General features: G+C 43.9%; 1 protein-coding gene across 3 annotated transcripts in view; it reads left to right on the top strand.

Annotated features, from left to right (window-relative positions):
* LOC126236747 (peroxisome biogenesis factor 1) overlaps window positions 1-24,449 on the top strand; it is a 404,197-nt gene that overhangs the window by 361,962 nt on the left and 17,786 nt on the right. For all 3 annotated transcript variants that reach the window (XR_007544978.1, XM_049946282.1, XM_049946283.1), the window contains one exon: window positions 23,045-23,139. Coding sequence is in view for 2 of the 3 variants with exons in the window: in XM_049946282.1 (XP_049802239.1) it covers window positions 23,045-23,139 (95 nt within the window). In the remaining variant the exon portion in view is untranslated. The remainder of the gene's footprint in view (window positions 1-23,044; window positions 23,140-24,449) is intronic.

The following is a 24,449-nucleotide window of genomic DNA, read 5'->3' on the forward strand; positions in this document are numbered from 1 at the left end:
CGAAAAACTCGTACGAATCAGTGAAGGCACTTACCCTATTTATTGTATAACTGACCAGATTGAGCTTACAAATGATTAACATTATCATCAGCTCAAATGAATTAGTCGATAAAAGTTTTTCCGAATACACTCCTGGAAATGGAAAAAAGAACACATTGACACCGGTGTGTCAGACCCACCATACTTGCTCCGGACACTGCGAGAGGGCTGTACAAGCAATGATCACACGCACGGCACAGCGGACACACCAGGAACCGCGGTGTTGGCCGTCGAATGGCGCTAGCTGCGCAGCATTTGTGCACCGCCGCCGTCAGTGTCAGCCAGTTTGCCGTGGCATACGGAGCTCCATCGCAGTCTTTAACACTGGTAGCATGCCGCGACAGCGTGGACGTGAACCGTATGTGCAGTTGACGGACTTTGAGCGAGGGCGTATAGTGGGCATGCGGGAGGCCGGGTGGACGTACCGGCGAATTGCTCAACACGTGGGGCGTGAGGTCTCCACAGTACATCGATGTTGTCGCCAGTGGTCGGCGGAAGGTGCACGTGCCCGTCGACCTGGGACCGGACCGCAGCGACGCACGGATGCACGCCAAGACCGTAGGATCCTACGCAGTGCCGTAGGGGACCGCACCGCCACTTCCCAGCAAATTAGGGACACTGTTGCTCCTGGGGTATCGGCGAGGACCATTCGCAACCGTCTCCATGAAGCTGGGCTACGGTCCCGCACACCGTTAGGCCGTCTTCCGCTCACGCCCCAACATCGTGCAGCCCGCCTCCAGTGGTGTCGCGACAGGCGTGAATGGACGGACGAATGGAGACGTGTCGTCTTCAGCGATGAGAGTCGCTTCTGCCTTGGTGCCAATGATGGTCGTATGCGTGTTTGGCGCCGTGCAGGTGAGCGCCATAATCAGGACTGCACACGACCGAGGCACACAGGGCCAACACCCGGCATCATGGTGTGGGGAGCGATCTCCTACACTGGCCGTACACCACTGGTGATCGTCGAGGGGACACTGAATAGTGCACGGTACATCCAAACCGTCATCGAACCCATCGTTCTACCATTCCTAGACCGGCAAGGGAACTTGCTGTTCCAACAGGACAATGCACGTCCGCATGTATCCCGTGCCACCCAACGTGCTCTAGAAGGTGTAAGTCAACTACCCTGGCCAGCAAGATCTCCAGATCTGTCCCCCATTGAGCATGTTTGGGACTGGATGAAGCGTCGTCTCACGCGGTCTGCACGTCCAGCACGAACGCTGGTCCAACTGAGGCGCCAGGTGGAAATGGCATGGCAAGCCGTTCCACAGGACTACATCCAGCATCTCTACGATCGTCTCCATGGGAGAATAGCAGCCTGCATTGCTGCGAAAGGTGGATATACACTGTACTAGTGCCGACATTGTGCATGCCCTGTTGCCTGTGTCTATGTGCCTGTGGTTCTGTCAGTGTGATCATGTGATGTATCTGACCCCAGGAATGTGTCAATAAAGTTTCCCCTTCCTGGGACAATGAATTCACGGTGTTCTTATTTCAATTTCCAGGAGTGTATTATTCAAAATTAGGAAAGTTTGTTATTTGAAAGAGCCATTTTAGCAGTAAGAAATGAAATAGCTGACGATATTATTTTGGAAATTAAAAAAAATAAATCGCCGTGAACAGTTATCAAATAATATAATTGAAGCAAAAATGACACCAGGAAAAGATAAAGGAAAAATAGCATTTATTCCGAGGTTTCCGCTCATATCCACCAAGCTTTGGTCTCAGTTCAAAAGGCTGCAATATCCAGTAATATTAGCATATACTATGACTATAAATAAGGCACAAAGACAAACGTTAATATGTGGTGGTATTAATGTGAAAGAATCGTGCTTCTGTCACGGTCATTTGCGTGTAGCTTGCTCTAAGGATGAGAAAGATAAGGAATTTATGTGTCTGCCCACCAAGTAAGAGGATGACAAATGTAGTTCGTATGGAAGTGGTGTTGTAGAATTAGTTTTTAAGAACGAAATATAGTGATAACAAAACAAAGTTTTCTTTCATTGCATTAAATGCAGCTATATTGAGAATAAGATGATCGAGTATACATTCACAATTTCTGTATTTAAAGGTTTATTCTGTTATAACCTACTACCAACCACTGATTTTTGTGTCAAGTGCTACCCTGTGCTGCCCTGTTGTGTGCTTTGGTGGTTTTGCGGTGATTGTTGTTGTGTTTCTGGAGATAAGAATGTTTGGAGTGGGTGCTGTCACATTATCTTCGACATCAGGACATTTTCCGTCTTTCGCATCAGTATATGTTTTAAGGGAAAAAGGACGAGACATAACAATGTTGTCGTACATTTGTGAATATGTTTAAATGTTAACGAATGTTTTTCAGTTGTATAAAATATTCACGATTGTTCTAGACTGTAGAACGTTCTAGAAAGTTCATAATTTTTTTAACGTTCTCGGATGTTTTGGAATAGTCTCGGTGTTCTATAGAGAAATGGATGGCAGAGCACTTTGTTTAAAATTGGGTATTGTGCAATACTTCCGTGGATTAAAGAGTATTTGAGATTATTTTTGAGCATTCGAGAATACTTTTTAGCGTGTCATACTAACATTTTTACAATTTTTAAATATTTATCTCTACTGTGTGCATACTCTCGATTGATGTAGAATGTTTGCAGAAACCAAATGAAGATAAAAACCGTGCGGAGCGAGTCTACTTCAGCTAGTGCTATAGCAAAAAGAGCGCACCCATCTAAGATGGGCACGATAGCCAGAACCAAGTCAAGGTAGTAAAATAAAGATTTCTTAAAAGTATTTATGGCTGACTACTTTCTCCATCAACAGGTCGTAAGAGCATTTTATCGTAAAAAATAGTATTTCACTTCCAGGCCGAGAAATTATTTCCTCGCCTTCGTAACTTGAGCGTGCACAGGTTAATTTACGACGGGTGCCTTTCTTGCAGAGTTAAAATTACGAGAAATTACGATGTGTAGACGATTAATGTGTCGTTGGTGTCCTGCTGAAATTGATAGATTTATAGTACTGCAACGACGGACAACACGTGTGCTGAAATATCGCTGATGAGAAGAAACTAGCGATGCTTTTGTAATCAAGGAGGACAACGAGGTCATTAGAGACGGAGCAGAAGCTCGGATTAGGGAAGGAAATCGGTCGTGCCCTTTCAAAGGAACAATCCCGGCATTTGCCTGAAACGATTCAGGGAAATCACGGAAAACCTACATCAGGATGACCGGACGCGGGTTTGAACCGTCGTCCTCCCGAATGCGACTCCAGTGTGTTTACCACCGCGTCGCCTCGCTCGGTACTGTTGTAATCAGTAAGCATCTGATATGCAGTACACGATTAGACAAATGTCTGTCTCCTATCGTTTATCCCAAACGGGGTGCGCTGTTTTTCATGATTTGCCAAATTTATTGTAGTTTTTGGCTGGTGCCTTTCCATAGACGCCTATTAGCCTAAGGAAGGGTGGAGGGCCTACACAGGCAGAAGGTGCCCAGTGGTGATAGCGACATTAATTGGCTGAGAACTCAGCACAACATGTTTACCTTTGTGTTTACTGTGATTGGCCGGCCGTTGTGGCAGATCGGTTCTAGGCGCTTTAGTCCGGAACCGCGCTGCTGCTACGGTCGCAAGTTCGAATCCTGCCTCGGGTATGGATGTGTGTGATGTCCTTAGGTTAGTTAGGTTTAAGTAGTTCTAAGTTCTAGGGGACTGATGACCTCAGATGTTAAGTCCCATAGTGCTTAGAACCAGTTGAACTAATTTACTGTGGTTGGTGCGTGGTGCTGTTGTTGACAGATTTTAACGCTCCCAATACGTATTCCGTGGCATAATTATTCGCAAGTGTAAATACAGTAGATCTTTGTGCGCTTGTGGATGTCCTTTGTCGGTGCTTTTTACTTTATTTAACACCGATAAAAGAATCACGTTGAAAGTCGAATCTGTTGCGATGAGTGCTCCGTTACAGCTTCACAGCAATTTTTCGAAACTAAATTTTGATTTGCGTTTAAAGAATGTAACTAATGTGGCTTACGTATTAAAGAGCGATTGCAGGTTGTTCCGCAATTGACTGTAAAAATTGGCCGGCCGCGGTGGTCTAGCGGTTCTAGGCGCGCAGTCCGGAACCGCGCGACTGCTACGGTCGCAGGTTCGAATCCTGCCTCGGGCATGGATGTGTGTGATGTCCTTAGGTTAGTTAGGTTTAAGTAGTTCTACGTTCTAGGGGACTCATGACCACAGATGTTAAGTCCCACAGTTCACAGAGCCATTTGAACCTTTTTTTTTTTTTTTTTTTTTTTTTTTTTTTTTTTTTTTTTTTTTTTTTTGTAAAAATGTTGTGTGGTGGATATATGACGCTAGTATTTCCGATAAATGAAGATCGACGCAAACAGCAGACTCTCAAAGTTAACCCTGAAGACGAGAATCATAAAAGCGGTTTGCGAAAACAGGAAAGTTATTCCTTACTGTGTGAAGTACCTATTTCGTTCCCGTGCCATCCCAATAGCAACGCATAACCCTTAAAATTTCTTGTCTACGTACGAGGGGTGTGAGAAAAGTATTGGGACTGATAACACTGCAAGTGATCTGGGAACTCTGTGTTGTTCTAGTGTAGACCGGTGTGTTTTTGCCTTCCAGATGCTCAGTCCGAGTTTCAGCTCCGTACAGATGTCACAAGATTTTTGGGGGCGCCATCCGTGAAGTTGTGTATTTGTTGTGTGTTACGAAAATGGAAAAGCGAAAGTTTAACTCAAAACTTGAGGAATCCGCAGGTGTGACACTTGAAAAGGACACCGCATTCGGGAGGATGAAGGTTCAAACCCGCGTCCGGTCATCCTGATTTAGGTTTTCCATGATTTCCCTAAATCTCTTCAGGCAAATGCCTGGATGGTTCCATTCAAACGGTACGGCCGTCTTCCTTTCCTAATCCGATGTGACCGATCAACCAACCAACCAACCACAATAATGGATGATCGCCATATAGTGCATCCAGCACATCGTGACACTTTACATCTGCGCCTGCCATCCGAGAACTAGTACTGGACTCCCTGCAACATTTTGTGTCCCCTCGCACCATTGGTCAGAGACCAGAAGCAGCCGGACTAGAGAATTACTGTTCAGTGCATACGCTGCTTCTGATACAACACAGACAGCTGCGTTTGGATTCAAATGGTTCAAATGGCTCTGAGCACTATGGGACAACATCTGAGGTCATCAGTCCCCTAGAACTTAGAACTACTTAAGCCTAACTAACCTAAGGACATCACACACATCCATGCTCGAGGCAGGATTTGAACCTGCGACCGTAGTGGTCGAGCGGTTCCAGACTGAAGCGCCTAGAACCGCAGGGCCACCGCGGCCGGCTGCGTTTCGAATGGTGGTGTGACCAGGGAGTAGTACTGCAGATGAATGGCATCGCATTGTTTTCACCACTGAGCTACGATTCGGAGGCGTATCATTCTTACAATGCTTTGGAGAGGCATAACGGTGTTACTCCCGGCGTCATAGTGTGAGGATCGATCGGTAATGAATTCAGGTTACTGCTGGTAGTGATTTAAGAAAGTCTGACGGCACAACGACCCGTCACAGAAATCCTCCGTCTTCATGTGTTACCTCTCATGGAACCCTATCGTGATGCCACTTTTCAACAGCACAAAGCTGATCCACACACGCCACATGTCGCTATAAACTGTGTGTGTGATGTTTAGGTACTTCTGTGACCTTCAAGTTCCCCAGATCTGACCCCAATAGAAGATTTGTGGAAACACCTTGGACAACATTCTCTCACAGGGGTAAAGATATCAATTGCATCTGTGTGTAAGCTTGTTATAGGTGCCTGATAGTACTTACAGGATATTTCTGTCCTTGTTTCCCGATATACCATCGTGCAGTTTAATAAAAACAAAGTCGCAGTTATTTAGTCTTCTGCCTTTATGTAGCGTGTAGTTAGCAGTGCTATGAGAGAGAGAAGGAAAGAAAGAGTTGGTATTACTGCATTATGTAAGCAAAGGAACCATTTTTGGACGCAGATCTATCAGATACAGAGCAGTGTGGTCCTGCACACAGTTTTTAATTCGGGTAAAAGGCCGCCAAGACCCAGTGCGTTGCAAATTGTATGGTGCGTATTCGGCAGAAACTTCTTACAGTTGTATACTACTTTTGCTATGCACTTTTCACACTGGAACGGAAGCGTCTGCGTCGAGCACTTCTCTCTAAAGTGGAATGGCAGTCGCCGCAGTTTTGTGATCGATTGTGAAGCTAGCAAGAAACATCAGCGCAGAGCGTTATACAAGTAGTAACTCGTAAGGAAGGACTCGCTGACGACCGCTGGAGCTGTGAAAATGTCCAAAGAACAGATTTACGCGAGCGTCGATAAAAGGCCGCACATTACGCACTGCGTGCAGTGTGTACCATTCCGGGCGTTCCAGCCTTATCGGCAACGCCTCTTATGTTACGAGCTTCCCTACTGGCGGAGGCGGCGCAGTGCGGGAAAAACTCGACTCTCCTGCGTGACGGATCAGCTTCAAACCCCCCGTCCTGCTGCCGCTCTCAAGGATTAGCCTACCCACGTGTCTCTAGACCGCTCCCGGTGAAGGACCGCATTACTGCTCTCATTGGATTCCTCTATTATTATCTATAGATGAAATTTTAGAATCTAATTTAAATATTTATAATATAACATTTGCACTGTTTACACGCGACACCAGCAACAGTGGAACTTTGTACAATTGGCTGACCGTGTGGATTAATCAATGGTATTGGACTTCGCCTCCATAGGTGAATCGGCACGGCAGAATCCCAAGCGAGTGGCCTGGTTTCGATTTCCTCCACTGGGGGACTGGTGAAACGTCCCCTTAGAAAAATTAAGAATAGTGCTGGAAAAACTCTTACGTTATTTGACACAGAAACAGCTGAGCAAAACTCAACGTACTCAAACAGTTTTCTCTTTACTTATTCTGATCATCACTAAACTGACACACAATTTTTTAGCGCAAAGCAATCTGACTTTCAATAATCCCTACAAAAGAATGGCCCTGACTAACAATGACGTACACCTTTCATGAATCACTTACGAGCACTGTGAGACTTAACATCTGAGGTCATCAGTCCCCTAGAACTTAGAACTACTTAAACCTAACTAACCTAAGGACATCACACACATCCAAGCCCGGGGCACGATTCGAACCTGCGACCGTAGCGGTCGCGTGGTTCCAGACTGAAGCGCCTAGAACCGCTCGGTCACATCGGCCGGCCGTTTTACCTCAATAATCTTCAAAAGTTTTTTTTTTTTTTCGGGCACACGTCCTGATCGTCCGGTTATAGTAACCTCTCAAAACTCTGGCATCTCTCTCTCCACATTCACCACTGCTAGCGGCTCACCCCAACCAGCCACAGACTGCACACAGCGCAGTCAGCGCTTTTCATACACAGCACGACGTGGCGTTACAACATAAAAGCCTAAAGAGCCTACCTACAATGGGTGTTGTGTTCGACATCATTTTATCCTCATCGACACGCAAGTCGCCGAAAAGGCGTCAGCTATAAAGACTTGCACCAGAAGACCGATCTACACGACGGCAAGCCCTGTTGGAAGATTCATATCAGCATCCAGATAATTTGATTACGGACGTCACCAGAACCTTACGTCATGATGATGGCATAGGCTTTAGCTTGGCACTTTTCATTTAAAAATCAAATGTTTGATCACTTTATCACACCCATATAGTTACATTTGAGTTATGATTTCACCAGTCTTTTGTTAATGTGCTTGGTGGTTGAGTTCTCCTTTCATACCTCACTGAATGAGTTTTGGGGTATGACTTGTTGCAAAGTTTACAGATGTAGTTCTCCTTGGGGTCGCGATATGATTCATTTTGTGATATCTTCTCGTGGAAACTGTGGGCGGCAAGACGCGTGAGTGAAGGTGACGGACCTGGAATTTCTGTCCTTTCCACGTATCTGAATTCAACATTTCTGTTTCTATAATTTCCTTCTGTACCCAAGGTCTTTGTTCAGTCTCTCCTACGGTTGCAAGCCATGATGGGAGATATCTCAAAGAGTATCAGAAAGACGATGTACCGAGAATTAAAAAGCGAAATGAACGCTGTAAGTAGAGAACGTGACCAAATGCGATGTACACAAAGCGACAACAGACGAAAATCAACAAATAGGGAAAACCAGAACCAGTAGAAAAAAAAATGGTTCAAATGGCTCTGAGCACTATGGGACTTATCATCTATGGTCATCAGTCCCCTAGAACTTAGAACTACTTAAACCTAACTAACCTAAGGACATCACACAACACCCAGTGAACCGGTAGAGGAGAGGGAAGAAGAACAAACTTGGAGCATTTAGCCGTGTATGTTTAGACAAAGGAAATGAACCTCAGTGAAATGTGTTTGTAATCGAAGTCATTGTTTTTTCTTTAACTACTATATCAGTGATGCAGCAATCTTCCGATTAACAGGGTGAGGATTAGCCCGGTTGCAGATTATCCTTGGACGGTTCGGCGATTTAAATAACAATAATGTGTTGTGTAACCGGAAGTCACCTCTGGTACCATTGCTGCCGTTGGACGTCCTCGGTTTTTAGAAATCACTGAACGTGCTCATTGTAATCCGTGGTACAGACGAGGGTTGGGAAAACGTAAAGGCGGGAGTAGCGGTTCGCCCCTCTGAAGAGAATGACGCCACCATCCGTGAAACTAAGGTCTGAAAGTTATAGAAGTGAGGAATGTGATACTGCTACTCGTCTCACCTGTATTGCGAAACATATTTTTGCTTACGAAGACATCGATGACCGAAAACATTTGCGTGTCTTAAAATAGCCATGCCTATGAAACGGAGCTATAGCAGCTAAGTGACACGGATGTAGCGAACAAAGTTGTTAGTCAGAGGAAAAGAGACGGGACGAGGAGACAGAGGAATTCGCTATCACGTTCGTCGAGGAGCTGAAGTGTGTGTGTCTGTTGTTAGAGTATACAGGGTAAAATTCCTTTGATTGCCCTGATGTTTCGACTCTTCGAAAACGAGAAACGTCGTCAGGAAAAAAAGCGAATGAAAAGCAGAAACAGATTGAATTACGCGATTATTTCTCGACAGTGAACTGAAAGCAAATGACACGAAGTAGTTTTCTAATTGGGCTTTCAAATAGGACATGAAACAGTTTACGGGTAAACATACTTGCATTTTGGATTATCCGTGTTTTTCTGTTATCCGTGCGGTATCGCGTCCGCATTATCCCGGATTATCGGGAGCTTGGCGTATTTTTGTTATTTTGGTGCGTGTTAACGCTGTAACTTAAGTGAAGCGTCAGCTTGACAAATTTATTTATACGAGTTTGTACAGAGGCGTGTTGTGCATGTTCAGTTCATATGTCGGACCTTATACATGTCCCTGTAGCACATTTCCGTAAGGCGCACATTCTGCTATCCATATTACTTCCTTTCATCACAGTCAATCACTTCTACCTGAAGAAGCTAGACAATCGTCAGCATTGCACAGTCCCGTATTATTTTGAACAGCTTTAGCATGTCGGTAAGTACATTTCATGTTTGAGCGAGGAGTCCCTGTACGCCTATGTCAGAATAGTATATTGCATATCTCAGTACTTATGCATAGGAACTTTGTATCCAGCGGATCTGTTTGTGCACCATCGTGGCTTACGCAGAGATCTATGCGTCTCCATGTCCCTCTTGACATCTTACGGAACATCTCAGGAATTATGGTTCTAAAGGCTACCTCAACATTTTTGCGCATTTCGTACGTAGTCTTGTACCGACGTTGAGCTACGTGGTGCTTGTTTATTTCCCATTATTATTTATCCGGCTTGGTAAGGTCCGTGCTTCGAGGTGGCCAGTTAAATGGCCCTACAGATGTTGCTGCACCACACGTCAAATGCGAGAGACCTAGAAACTGTTCATCAAGGAATAGTAAGCTGTGCTGGACCTCCGACATGATGTAACAACATTGATCCGCGATTCCTTTGCCTTTGGGCTGAGGTGTTACTACGTTTGAAACATGTCCAAATAAGAATTTCCAGGGGACTTATGACCACAGCAGTTGAGTCCCATAGTGCTCAGAGCCATTTGAGCCACTACTGAAACTATCCTGAAATTCTGAAGAATTTCCAGTCAGCGTTATCGTTCGAAAATATGGTACGAACAGGTATCGTAATGCCAGCCCGCGCCATGTCATAACTTGAGGCGGGTGCCTTTCCAACTCTTCCACGAAATGAAGTTTTTCCATAGACCAGAAAACAACATTCCTCCTGTGTGAACTGCAATACATCGTACAGTCATGAGAAAATTACGTACTTAAGCAAGACACGGCATTTCGAAACTGTGCCAGCAAAGCACGGCAGTTTGGAACTCGCTGCTTCATGCCGTTGTTAGATAATTCATTTTCAAATTTCAATTTTTAATTTGATCATTCACACACACACACACACACACACACACACACACACACACACACACACACACACACACACACACACAAAACTAAGTCCTGCACAAGAGTGAAACTGTTCCCACTCACATCAGCGATGGCTTCTTCTCAACTGAAAGGCTGCAGTGTTGAGACACAACGATACAGTACTGTTAACAAACATTTTGCCAGTTTCAAAGAAGGAATATGTACAAAACAACAGTGTATTTCCCAGTTTTACAAAGGATGAGGTTTACGAGAACTTCTGGGAAACCCTGTGTATCAATTTTTTAATTTAAGTTTTTTAGTAAGTTAGCGAACGTTATGAAAAGTTCGAGCCGGCCGGAGTGGCCGAGCGGTTCTAGGCGCTACAGTCTGGAACCGCGCGACCGATACGGTCGCAGGTTCGAATCCTGCCTCAGGCATGGATGTGTGTGATGTCCTTAGGTTAGTTAGGTTTAAGTAGTTCTAAGTTCTAGGGAACTGATGACCACAGCAGTTAAGTCCCATAGTGCTCAGAGCCATTTGAACCATGTTTTTGAAAAGTTCGAGTATGCCTATTGACATACTTACCTCATCAGGGGCAAATAGAATGAACAATAAATAAGAGAAAAGAGACCATAAAAGGGAGTTGTCCCTTGGGTATTGTGTAATGTAGCTGTAAACTGTGTCACAGATGTAAACAGACTACAGGAACACTTTCTTCCAGATAGGACAAGTTACTGTCCTCCCCATTCACCACTGATACTCATTTACTCGTAGAAGACAATCTTCCTGGTAGATGAACTGGACTTAATCGGCTCTGTTTTGCACCGCTCATCCTGTCAAAACTAAGGCTTGATTAACTGAGAGGCTTAGAGACTGTATGTGAAGGGCCATGTTTGTCTTCTTCCGCAACCAGCGACTCTGGCAGAGAGTTAGTGTTGCTTGGGACATACGGTAGGACATTTGCAGTTCATGAGGCAAATTCGGCGAATTTGCTAATTGCCCATCTGACGAGTCTCCACCGGCGAATAACCAACACCCAGCTTTATTTTTGACTTGACTGCGGAAAGTAGTAAAATTTTGTTTCAAAATAATGTTGACACAGCATGAAATATCAACGTTCATACAGGATGCCTGTAAATCGTTATTTGCAACGTCATTGTCATCAACCACTCCTTTAGCGATAAGCAACTGGGCTGCTCCTTGACGCTTTGTTATGTTATATACGCACATTCCATTAGGTCGTCGTCCTGCCCTTCTCTAACGCCCTTGGAATCCAGTAGTCAACTGCCTTGGTCCCATCTGCCAGCCTCGGCTGGCTGCATGTCCTGCACAGCCCCATTTCATTTAATTGACATTTCTAATGTAAGGCTGAACTTGACCAAAGGAAGGGCTCTTTTGATGGGACTCGTCCTGAAACCTCAGCGAATGGTCAGTTTGATCATGATGGGAAGTACGGGAGGTAAAACTGGTGAATACAGTAAGCAGGTTCAAGTGGCTGCAGGTTGCAATCGTTACGCAGAGGTGAAGAGACTTACACAGCATATGCTAGCGTGGTCAGCTGCATAGAGCTAGTCTCCGGACCGATAACAACAAAAACAGCGCATAATTACGTCTTCCTGTCCAGTCTTTTACCCGATCCGTGTTTTGGTTTTCTTGTCTCCCCCAATGCCCAACATGCATTTCTCCGCCGCTTGCTGAGCAACCCTCATATTTTAGAATTGTTTGTACGCAGAATACCGAGGGCTCACTGGCAAAAGTAAACACTGTTAACGCACACCTGCTGTAAACATTCGCTTCTGTTTTACTGGAATTTTAGATTTTGAAAACACTGTTTAAACTCTTTTTAATCTTCTGTTTCATATATTGTCCGCCCAGTCATTCTCATTAACTCCTTTAAATATAAAAACTCAGTTACTTCTGATATAAAGTCATTCTTAATTTGTTCTGTTATCAATGTTATGTACGATAGTGCACTGTACCAACATAATTCAAAAAGCTACGCGCGAAAATGAGATTTTTCAGCGGCCATATGTCAGATTCTATGATCACAGAGACAAAGGACGAAGTGTTTTGTGTAGCTCTTGGCTTACCGACCATTTGTATACCTATCTGAAGAACGGCCGTACTGTAGCTATCGTACAGTACACGGTCAAAATTTCAACATTACACCCGTCCTCCAGCCCATTAACATTGAGCAAATACGTCGGCTCTTTTGAATTAGAATTGATTGAGGGTGGGTTTTAGGCGACTTATAAAAGCACAATTTATTTATGGGCGATTCCTTAGAAAATCCCGAAAATCCATGATTTTTGGGTATCAGAAGTATCAGTTGTGTGGATGCCCACTTTCATGATTTCTGTTCACCGCAAATCGTGGAAGATTTTATCGTGTGTTCTTAAGATCATGTTCTCGGGGAACTTCGAAACTCTTTTCGGTAAAATTATCCGTTACCGAGATCCAGAGGTTCAACGTTACCGTACTTATGCACATAACGTACGCTCCGAGGCGCAAATGTAGTTTTAATTGACGTTGTGAATACATGGCAAGGGTTCTAGGGTCATCTCAAGGCTTTTAAGGTCACCAGACTATGTCTTTAGTCGACAGTTTTTCACCAGTAAAATACTGATGCGCTGTCTCTGTATAATGGGCACTTCACGACTTTATAGGCGGTACTGGCCTGGAAGTTGTTCGATGGTGCCACCTGGCGGCGTAAGCACCTTATAAAGAATTATTATGTCCTACGAAATTCTTTGTACTTGCAAATCAAACACCACGTTTTTGTGTACTGTACGTGTAGTCTAAAAAGTTGTGGCATTTTATGTAAAGTAGTGTAAAGTGAACTTGGGTTGGATGGGAGACGATTTTGTGTTAACCTTTTATTATGCATACTTATTTGTTATTTATATGTGTCAAAGAATGTAAATGTGTGGAAGTATATAAATAAACTATCAAAACGCTACTGACCTCCAGAATTCGTTTTATATAAGCAGCACACCCTGCTGTAGCAGGGAAAAGCAGGGAACCAGCGGTAAAATTCTTCTGTCGGAAAAGATTAAAGGCGGATATTTTTCCTTTTAATAGGCTCTGACAGAAAAGTGGGGAAACCAGCTGTCTCATTCCTCATTCCGCCTACCTCACTAAAAATTTTGGCTTGAGAGCGTAGTCGCGCTTTTTTGTGGTGAAAGAGAGTAGTCTAGAGACAGCGACGGTGGAAGAGAGAGGAGACAGTGCTAGTGGGAGAGAAAGAGAGATGGATCCAGTATTTTTGAAAGAGCACCTAGTTACTTGCAACAAACATTACACATAATTTCAAATCTTTGAGAAATCTTTTTTCTCGCTGACTCCTTCCCCTCGCCCCTCCCCTCCCCTCCTCTCTCCTCCCCTCCCCCCCCCTTCCAAAGATTACTTACTTACTCACTGGTCATACCGGACTCGAGAGCCCATTACCGCAGCAACGCATTTTCGCGACCTGTCCCTGTCTTGGGCTATTTCCTTCCATTCACCTTCAATACCTAGGCTCCTTAAATCAGCCTTCACATTGTCCTCCCATCTACGACTCGGTCTCCCCACAGGACGTTTTCCCTCTAGGTGCCCTACCAGTACTCTGCGCGCTGCCCTGCCCTCGTCCATTCGAGCTACGTGACCCGCCCATCGCAGCGTACGTGATTTCATAATACTGATTATGTCAGGGCTTGAATAGAGTTCATGAACCTCTTCGTTATGCAGTTTCCGCCACTCTCCGCTAATGTGATCCCTTTTTGCTCCGAAAATTTTCCTCAAAATTTTTTTTTTCAAATACTCGAAACGGCTTTTCATTTTGCACAGTGAGAGACCAAGTCTCACACCCATACAGCATAACTGGTAGAATAATAGTTTTGTATATTCTAATCTTTAAATTCCTAGACAATATCCGTGATGAAAGTAATCTATTCAGTGGGAAGTAGCACGCGTTTCCCGCCCGTAATCTCTTCTTCAGTTCGGATTCGATCTCATTTCTCGAAGTGATGTCCACACCTAGATACTTAAATGTGTTCACTTTTTCAAACTGCATGTCTCCAACTCTTAACATTTCCTGACCTACTGCTGTTGGCATTCTAGTAGTAACCAGGTATTTAGTTTTGTCTTCACTTATCCTTAGACCTACATCTTCACTAGCCTTGATTAACGCATTCGCATTTGCTGTTACAGATTCTTTCCTATCGCTAATGATGTTTAGATCATCTGCATACCCTAATATCTTAATATTTCCATTTAACTCCGCACCCTCTGAATTATCTGCTGCCATTCGTACAATATATTCTAGGACTAAATTAAAAAGTAGCGGAGACAAGGCATCTCCCTGCTTAAGTCCGTTCTTTATTACAAATTCTTCTGACTCCAATTTCCCCACGCGTACTCTACCTTTTGTGTTTTTCAAACTCGCTTTTATAAGTCTAACATACTTCTTTGGTATTCCTCGTTCCAAAAGAATTCTGTACAATTTTGATTGTTATATGCTTTTGTAAAACCTATTAAAAAAGCCCCCAAAGATGAAAGGGAAAAAAAGTTTATCGCTTAGTAAAATTACCACTGTTCATGCCGTAAAACTTGAACACATTTTTCAGACAGTAGACATACGAGTATATACCATTGAATGTACCTGCAACATTATATCATTGCATGGCTCGTAGTTCAGGAGATACGGCGCCATAAACATTGTGATGCCTGAGAAACTTGATTTTGCTTAAAGTGGAGCGCCAGTTACTCAGACTATATTCACACAGTACTTCATACTGAGAGCGTTTAACGACTTCCAAAAAATTTTAAATTTAATTTCAAACATTTTCTGAACTTTTTTAACACATTAACTAAAAAGTAAAGTAGTCGAACTTTTGAAGTTGTTTTATACATGGGAGTTCGATTCGGTAAATAATCGAGTGTTTACTGGCACCAACTATCGTGGAATGGTGGCGGTCGTGGTGGGAGGGCGGGGAATCACCCGGGCTGTTAGCTGATCCGCGCTGGCAGCAGGCCGAGGCGGGCCTAACGCGCCGCCAGATAACAATGTCATCTTGCTGAGTTTCTGCGCAGGTTTATCGCGCCGCCCCTGGCAAGCCATTACGGCCGATCAGCGCAAGGTAGAATAGCGCGCCGTTAGTTAACGATGTAATTATCAGCGCTGGATTGTATCGGCGCGGCGGCCAGCCTCCGATGTCGTCGGGCTACGTGCTCGGCGGGGGTGAGGCCCCTGCCACCCACCCTCCTGGCGCACAATCTGGGCCACTTCAGGAAATCCCTCACTCTGACGCCGTCCCGTGTCGGATCTGTCTCTGCCTGAACGGTGACTGGATAAAGCAATGTGACCACTGTGACATAAAATAGCTCGTTTCTGGAACTTATTTTCGTACTTATCTGAAGTTCAGACGTACGAGGGTTAGTCGTAAAGTTTTAATGCTGTGACATGCTGCAAAATCAAGCTTCAAAATTTGCAACAATGAATTTCTTGGCGGAGACCTTGGTTGTACATGTCTGCATTTTGGCTGTTCAGGAAACGTCCTACCTCTGAAACCACATCGTTATCATTTGGGAATTGTCTGCCGCGCAACGGTTTCTTCATCCGAGGAAAGAGGAAGATGTGAATACTATGTCTAGAAAATAAGTGGGTGAGGCAAAATTTGACAGCCCAAAGAAGCAGCATACGTGGTTGTGTTTCCTATGCGGAATGAGCTGGGGCATTGTTGTGGGGGCGAAGAAAGCCCCTACCATGGAGCTAAAACAGCCCCTCGATAGCCTCCTGCGGTGACGACGACTTCCCGACCATGTACTTGCCGACACTTGCAATAAATGTGGTTTTTACGATCACAGTGTCCGAACATGACTGATATCTGTTGATACGTGACCATATTGAAGAGCCCATTTGGAAGGGAGGTGCTGATGTTATTCACGTTGTGAGCAGAAGCAGACAGAGCAGTGTGTGATGTCTTCACCGGTGTAGCAACTTGGGTGGATTGCTGACGTGGATCTGTAAGAGCTCAGAAAAGGTTTTGGTACATCTTCACCAGAAGGGGGAAACAAGTTTTTCCGCATAGGAGTTGTGAACAGCGTCACCATTTGTTCAGCTGCCATTTTGGAAGCAGTATGGAATGCTAGGATGAGGAAGTGTTCACTTCGTTTCTTCAGCAGAATCGGCAAATGACGCGTATGTAAATTTTGACCCACCGAGTCAATAAAGACCGACGTTTCTTCACTTGAGAGGGACTCAATTGTACGCATGCGCTCTAGCGTAGCATGTGTGCGCTGTTTGTGAGGAACTTTATCTTGTTTCCAGTTGACTTACAGCAGTGTGAAAAGCTGGGACTTGATCCGATCTGGTGGAGTCGCCCCGGTGGTTAATATTTTACTATCACCGAGACTTCACCTCATCACTTAGCATGATCCTGCATTAGCCAGATCAAGGGAGTTAGCTAGGGGACGCGCACTCCAGAGTCCCATTCACACTGGGGTTATCTACGAGTGCAGAGGCAAAGGCTAGTGGTTACTGTTCCTCTACTGGTGCACCTATTTTAATCTCTGTTTTAACTTCTATGATATGGATCCAAAATGTTGAATAGTTTACCAACAAAGGAGATATAAATGACTATAAGAAAATAATTGTGTATGGCCCAAATAGTGCGGTACACGAGTGTGTCCCCTCGGATCCACCCATCACTCCAGGAAGACAGAGGATTCTAGATATATTCTAAACAGTATATTATAAACGTAAAATGTATAATATCTTCAAACAAATAGCCAACCCTGTTTAAAAGACAGAATTGACTAGAAAAACAGACTACTCAGAAATCAACTTGAAGGACTTCCGTTCACAAAGATGGATCGACTTACAGTTAGGTGAAGATCATGCTCAGCTATCAACCGAATTTACGGAACAAGAAATTATAATCGCTATCAACCACGGAAGAAGTAATGCGCCAGGCATGGATGGAAAACATTAAGATTAGCACCAAATGAATTAATCAAATCTTTACAAAGTTTATTCATCACAGTCACCTACAATAAAAGATCCCATTACACTGGAAAACATCTAAATTGATATTGATTCTGAAACCAGGAAAGTTATCGAACGATTCAAAGTCAAATCGCCCAATAATGTTGTTATCAGTTATAGGCAAAACGTTTGATACTGTCTTACGTATCAGAAGCTAAAAATTTATCGATAAAAAAGACCTACTTCCATCAGTATAAGCTGGTTTCCTCAAAGGACATTCCACCATGGACCCAATGTTGAGAATTGCCAGCAATGTCACGCAGGCATTAAATTTTGGAGATTGCACACTGACGTCAATGTTGGATGTAGAGCTCGCATTTAATAAAATGTAGCACTCTTGATTATATTGAAAATTAATGAGGATGGGCTTTCCAAGTGAATTAATCAAATTAATAGCGAACTGCTGGGATGATAGGCCAACAATGGTTTTCATAAATGGCAGCAGATGGACACCATTCTTTCCTAATATAGGAGTACCGCAAGGAGCAATTTTCTCACTGATAAAATCACTATATACTGTAGATATTCCATCACCAATAAAATGGGACGAAGATTTGGCTTTGCACGCAGATGTCGCTGCCTATTGGTAGGATGCACCTACGGCAGAAAGCATACATCGACTCTCCTTTCAGTGCATTAAACCTCTGGAACCTTGGCTTTTCACACTATTAATTTTCATACCCTTGCAAAAGGCTGTGGTATTCAAAAATCACGCAAAATTTCCAAACATTTCAACTTATAAAACTGAATTACGTATCTTTTGTTCTTACCCACCGCCCACACTATGGTAAAAATCGTTTCATAGCGCCTGACTGTTGCTTTTTATGTGTTGGGTGATGTACGTACTATGTATGGAAAGAGTGATAATGGGTCCTCCAATAGCAGCTACACATATTGCTCAAGAATGCACTGGTGCGGTTGACACCGACTCTGTCCTTTGGATTTTGGGGATCTGTCCAGGGTGGGAATTTTTTAGATGGTACAAGTCGATAAGAGGAAGAAGGCAGGCAACCGCCGACCATGTTTTTTAGTATGCGCACCAATTTGTCACCAACACGGTCGTTCTTTCGATAGCCATCAAAAGAAATGGACATTATTTGAATAAATTTCCATCTAGATAATAATTCGAATAAATAGATAATTTGTTATCCGCCCACTTAACTGACGAATAGAGAGGACTAATACAGCATTTTTTTTTTTTTTTTTTGCTAATTTCTATATCTACACTGTGTCACCTATAAAGAGTGTTAGTTTCTGAGGAGGCTCATCGCTGTAAATAATTAATTAGTGCTTTATGCAAAAGTTTGAGTTGTTGGCTCAGTGGATAAATGCCAGACTACAAATCCATTGGTTTCGAGGTTGCTCTCCAATTGGTCTTGCGATTTTTCTGTCACTTCTCGCTTTTTCCACCTCTGACAGTGACTTGTAAATGTGAAAATGCTACGTTGCACTGTGGTTCGGAGTGCACAATAAACGACTGGTTTAGTAACTTAGTAGTAATTACGCTACTGTTGCAGCCTAGTTCATCTCGCCCCTGGAATATACAGCCTTGCCCTAAAGTCCTGTCATCTCCCTCTTTTTCGGTCATGATGTGTATTTAGACCGTGTTATAGCAGATACGTGAAAAACGTCGATACTTTACATTGCAGTTTGTTTAGTGATCGAGAACGTCAGTATGGGCGCCATCATTGTCGCGGCAAAAAATGATGCGCCGCCAGGCCCTGTGTGAAATTTTCCGAAGAATAGGCGGCGTGATGTCCTTCAATGTCTCCCTAACAGCTTGCATTAATTCGGCAGTTGTCTGGTATCGTTGTTTCGCGACTAGCTGCTTAATTGTTCCCACTGGCAACTATCGCATGTTGTCAGATCTGGTCTCCTCGGAGGCCACTCGATCGGCTCTGTAACACTTCATCCAAGAATGTTCGAACACGGAGAGCGTAGTGGGCAGGAGCACCATCTTGTTGAATCCAACTGTCACCAAGAATGTTCAGTCTCTGGAGCTCTGTAATAAACCATTCACGTAACATTTACAACTAAGAACGCTGATTCATCACACTGTCAAAGGAATACGACCTTATGAGGTGCCTACTGGACGTTGCAGTCCAGATCGTAACATTTCCGGGATTATTCTCTAACTCCTCGTCATAATATGGGCCTTTCTTGCTCCAGAAAAAAAGCTCCTATTCCGACAAGATCGGTAAATTGCACATTCTTCTAATCACAAAACTTTGCCCCGCTGTGGGAACGTCGCAAACATCTCGAGTAATCATGAGTAAGCTTCATGTCTTCACTGCACGTCCTTTGGAATGTCAAGTTCAGCAGATCTTTTCCGCAGTGACTTTATGGTAAATCTGGTCACAGAAGCCGCCACTGCTGCGCGTGTTTGTTGATGTGTTGCTGATCGACCTGTCCTCTTTCCACCAAAAAAGGATCCGGTTCTGAAGAGTTTCTGTTGCCATCGCAGTATCGTTCGCTTGGCACATTAAAGAATTACCACAAACTCATCACTCTTGGTAGGATTTATTATAATTAAATGTCAGTTAATAACACATTGGCGGTAAAAGCCTTAAGGAGATTCTAAGATGAAAGATACCATTGTTGAAAGTTGTCCATGTATTCGTCAGTGCGTAACGGTTAGAGGTGTTATGGAATGGAGAAAAGTAGGTTTGAGACCTGCAATATTCTAGTATTTATCTTTGCGTTTGTGTAAGATTCTGAAATTTTTTATGAATGTAGTAGAAGAATGGTCTGCAGTATTCGATGTTATTTGCATATAAGAGTGCTCTCTCACAGAAGTGATTTTTTGCGATTTTGTGACTTCAGTCTGATTAAACAGCGAAAGATTAAATTTATGTATTTGGATTGAGAAGCAATTATGTTTGTATTCTTGCTTGTCACAAACATTCAGCTGTTTCTTTACGAATATGTCGCAATTTCCGAGGGACCACTCACACACCTTACTACCGTAAAACTCGAAGGAATCGCGAAACTCTGTAGCAGTTGACGAATGTTCTAGAGAAACACACGTTATTTGACGTCATTTGCCAATAATCTCTCTGACACTAGATTCTCTCTGACTAAACTTGCTGTTAACCATATAGCAGATATGGTTGATAGGCGAGGTGTCACATAAAAATACAGGCTAGGGAGACTGTGGCCCCAGATGTTCATTGAAGAATGTACAAGTACATAGGCTCGGATTGTATTGTTCCAGCATGTACAATTAGCTGAAGGGCAGGGTGTAAGCAGGCTCAAAAACATTTTGATAGACCTATTGTTCAGACTGTCCTCAATATGTAGTACTCAGGCATGCACGTCTTATGCAGTGGCTACTCAGACCTTCAGAGCTGGCGTTTGTCCACTATGTTGACAGAGCACGGTATCGTTTTAGATATGTGCAACCACGACTGTATTACAGTTGGAAGCTGGATTCCGTGGAAAACACAGTTTGTCACCCAGCACACAAGCAAAGTAGTTCACGTACTCACTGAAGTATGCGGAATTCATGGTATGTGGAGAACAGAAACCATGATGACATTTTCACTCTACATCCGAGTGTGCAGTGATATAAAACTTCCTGGCAGTAAAACTGTGTGCTGGATCGATACTCGAACTCGGGACCTCCTGTACAGTGAAAATGTGTCGCTATTTTCTGGCAGTTGACTTTTGAAACCCCATCGATACTTACGAATAATCGTCTATATGTGCGAGAAGATATAGTCATAGTGATCGGTAAAAAACTGAAATGGAAGTGGAGGTGGCATGTTCACATGTGATCTAAAATATCCGGACACCTGACTGAAAATGACGTACAAGTTCGTGGCGCCCTCCATCGGTAATGCTGGTATTCAATATGGTGTTGGCCCACCCTTAGTCTTGATCATAGCTTCCACTCTCACAGGCATACGTTCAGTCAGTTGCTGGAAGGTTTTTTGGGGAATGGCAGCCCATTCTTCCCGGAGTGCTGCGCCGAGGAAAGGTATCGATGTTGGTCGGTGAGTCCTGGCACGAAGTCAGCGTTCCAAAACATCCCAAAGGTGTTCTGTAGGATTCAGGTCAGGACTTTGTGCAGGCCCGTCCATTAGTTGCATGTTATTGACGTGTAACCACTCCGCCACAGGCCGTGCATTAAGAACAGGTACTCGATCGTATTGACAGATGCAATCGCCATCCCTGAATTGCTCTTAAACAGTGGGAAGTAAGAAGGTGCTTAAAACATCGATGTAGGCATGTACCATGATAGTGCCACGCAAATCAGCAAGGGGTGCAAGTCCCCTCTATGAAAAACACGACCACACCATAACACCACAGCCTCCGAATTTGACTGTTGGCACTACACACGCTGGCAGATGATGTCACCGGGCATTCGCCATGCCCACACCCAGCCATCGGATCGCCACATTGTGTACCGTGATTCGTCACTCCACTCAACGTTTTTCCACTGTTGAACCACTGTTGAATGGTCCAATGTTTACGCTCCTTACACCAAGCGAGGCGTCGTTTGGCATTTATCGGCGTGAAGTGTGGCTCATGAGCAGCCGCTTGGCCATGAAATCCAAGTTTTCTCATCTCCTGGCTAACTGCCACAGTACTTTCAATGGATGCTGATGCAGTTTGGGATTCCTGTTTAATGGTCTGGATAGATGTCTGTCTATTACACATTACGACCCTCTTCAACTGTCGGCGGTCTCTCTCAGTCAACAGACAAGATCGGCTTGTACGCTTTTGTGCTGTACGTGTCCTTTCACGTTTCCACTTCACTATCACATCGGAAGCAGTGGACCTATTGATGTTTAGGAGTGTGGAAATCTCGCGTACAGACGTGTGAAACAAGTGATACCCAATCACCTTACCACGTTCGAAGTCCGTGAGTTCCGCGGAGCGCCCCATGCTGCTCTCTCACGATGTCTAATGACTACTGAGGTCACTGATATGGAGTACACGGCAGTAGGTGGCAGCACAATGCACTTAATATGTAAAACATATGTTTTGGGTGTGTCCGGATACTTTTGATCATATAGTGTATATATAAAGATAGATAAAATGAAAGAAATTGTAGTAAAGGAATTCTTTGCAAGATTTATCGTGTAAGATAATTATAATATAGACGACAGAAGGGAAAAGACAAGACATGCTTAGATGCCTAAACCTGAAGATCGTAACAAAGGGGGGGGGTGGAGGGGGGAGGAAGGAGAACAGATGCACGGGACTTTTATTTTTACTTTCTACGTCTTGTACATTGTGCAAGGAAACTATTTACGGCAGGCGTTAAAAATTTTAGGTTCTGATTGCGTGAGTGATTTCTTTTCTCGCAAGAAGCTGTAACTCAGGGTTAGATTTCCGTTCTTTCTCTGTATCTTGCGGTCTGCAGTTTAGTTGTTATAGATATTGTTTGCTATGTAGCTGACTGTAAATTTCCATCCTGCGCGTTTTGATCCAGTAACTTCTATCCAAAGTCTGTTTATTCTGTACCGTGAGTAAGAATCCCGGTGTACTGGGATCTTGCTTCATGTTTTGGGTTAATCGACTTGATTTTAATTTCTCAGCCTTTGGTGAGTTCTTCGTGTAATTTTAGTGTTGTTGTTTCTTTCAGCTCGCTCCTGTCATCACGCAGCATCATTTGGAAACATCGCTAAAGAATACGAGACCCTCTTTGTCGCCGGCTGAAAAGGCGAAGTACGATATGATGTAAGTACCCCTAGTCATAGCTAGATGGTCAAGTTTCAGTGTGCCGGCCGGAGTGGCCGGGCGGTTCTAGGCGCTGCAGTCTGGAGCGGAGCGACCGCTACGGTCGCAGGTTCGAATCCTGCCTCGGGCATGGATGTGTGTGATGTCCTTAGGTTAGTTAGGTTTAATTAGTTCTAAGTTCTAGGCGACTGATGACCTCAGAAGTTAAGTCGCATAGTGCTCAGAGCCATTTGAACAAGTTTCAGTGTAGTGCTTAAGCAAGCGCCTGACGCATTGGCAGGCTTGAATTATGTTCGTTCTGCCATACTTCAGAGGCAGATCCACAAATTTATAATGTGTGCGTAACCACCTCTTTGCATTAATGAATTTAAAAAGAGAATCGTATGCAGGCGACTACCGTAGGTATACTAAGGCTGTCGAACAAGTCATCGACAGTCCTGTCTTAACTGACGCGAACAGATATACGAAAGCAGACAAGCTTTTATACAAAAATTAAAAATATTTCGAATGCGCCATTTCTGAGCAAGGTTCTTTTCTATATTCTCCGCTGGGAAATTTACAAAAGGTAGGATTTCAAGCAGGCGATTGCTGCGGTAGACGCACTACCCAAGCTGACCAAGTCATCTACTTTACTCTCTTTACATTTAGTAGTCTCCACATTTTCGTCTGAGACGTATTGTCCTAGAACTAAGTAAAAAATACTTGCGGATCTGCTGGTCATAATCAAAGATTTTCGGGAGATTTCCCTTGTTTGTAAGGCAAATGGCAGAACTGGGAATCAGTTCTTAAATATTCTGTTGTCTTCCCTTTCGCTCCCTCTCCCCTGCCCCAAGGCCCGTATCCCTCATTTCCCACATTCGACTGGTATCTGACTGGAAAACATTGAGCTCTACAGTGAGTCGGGTCTCGAACAGCCCGATCGATCCTTCAGTGGAGAGACTGAAACCTATTTGAAAAGGTAATTACTTTATTAACCTTCCATTACCAGCAGGTACGCCTCGCATTTCATTTTAACAATTTGAGTCGTATTCTGCTGTAAAATTTGTTTGGCAGTTCATGTCACTATTATATGCTGTTACAGTACAAGCAGATAGTGGGCACATACACCGCCATTTTAGCGCTGTACATTCGGCGCACGTTTTAATGGTATTCCTCTCAGAGAGGCCAGTTACGGCAGGAACTGTATGGCGAAAACATGTCCCAGCAAGAGGTTGGTGGGTTTGGAAACTAGTAGCAACTAGCGACCTGCCCCAACTTCCCTCGGGTAGCACTGATTTTACGAAGTGCACCACAGATTTTTTTTCTCACAA

The sequence above is a fragment of the Schistocerca nitens genome, chromosome 2, assembly GCF_023898315.1.
Source record: "Schistocerca nitens isolate TAMUIC-IGC-003100 chromosome 2, iqSchNite1.1, whole genome shotgun sequence".
Classification (NCBI taxonomy): Eukaryota; Metazoa; Arthropoda; class Insecta; order Orthoptera; family Acrididae; genus Schistocerca; species Schistocerca nitens.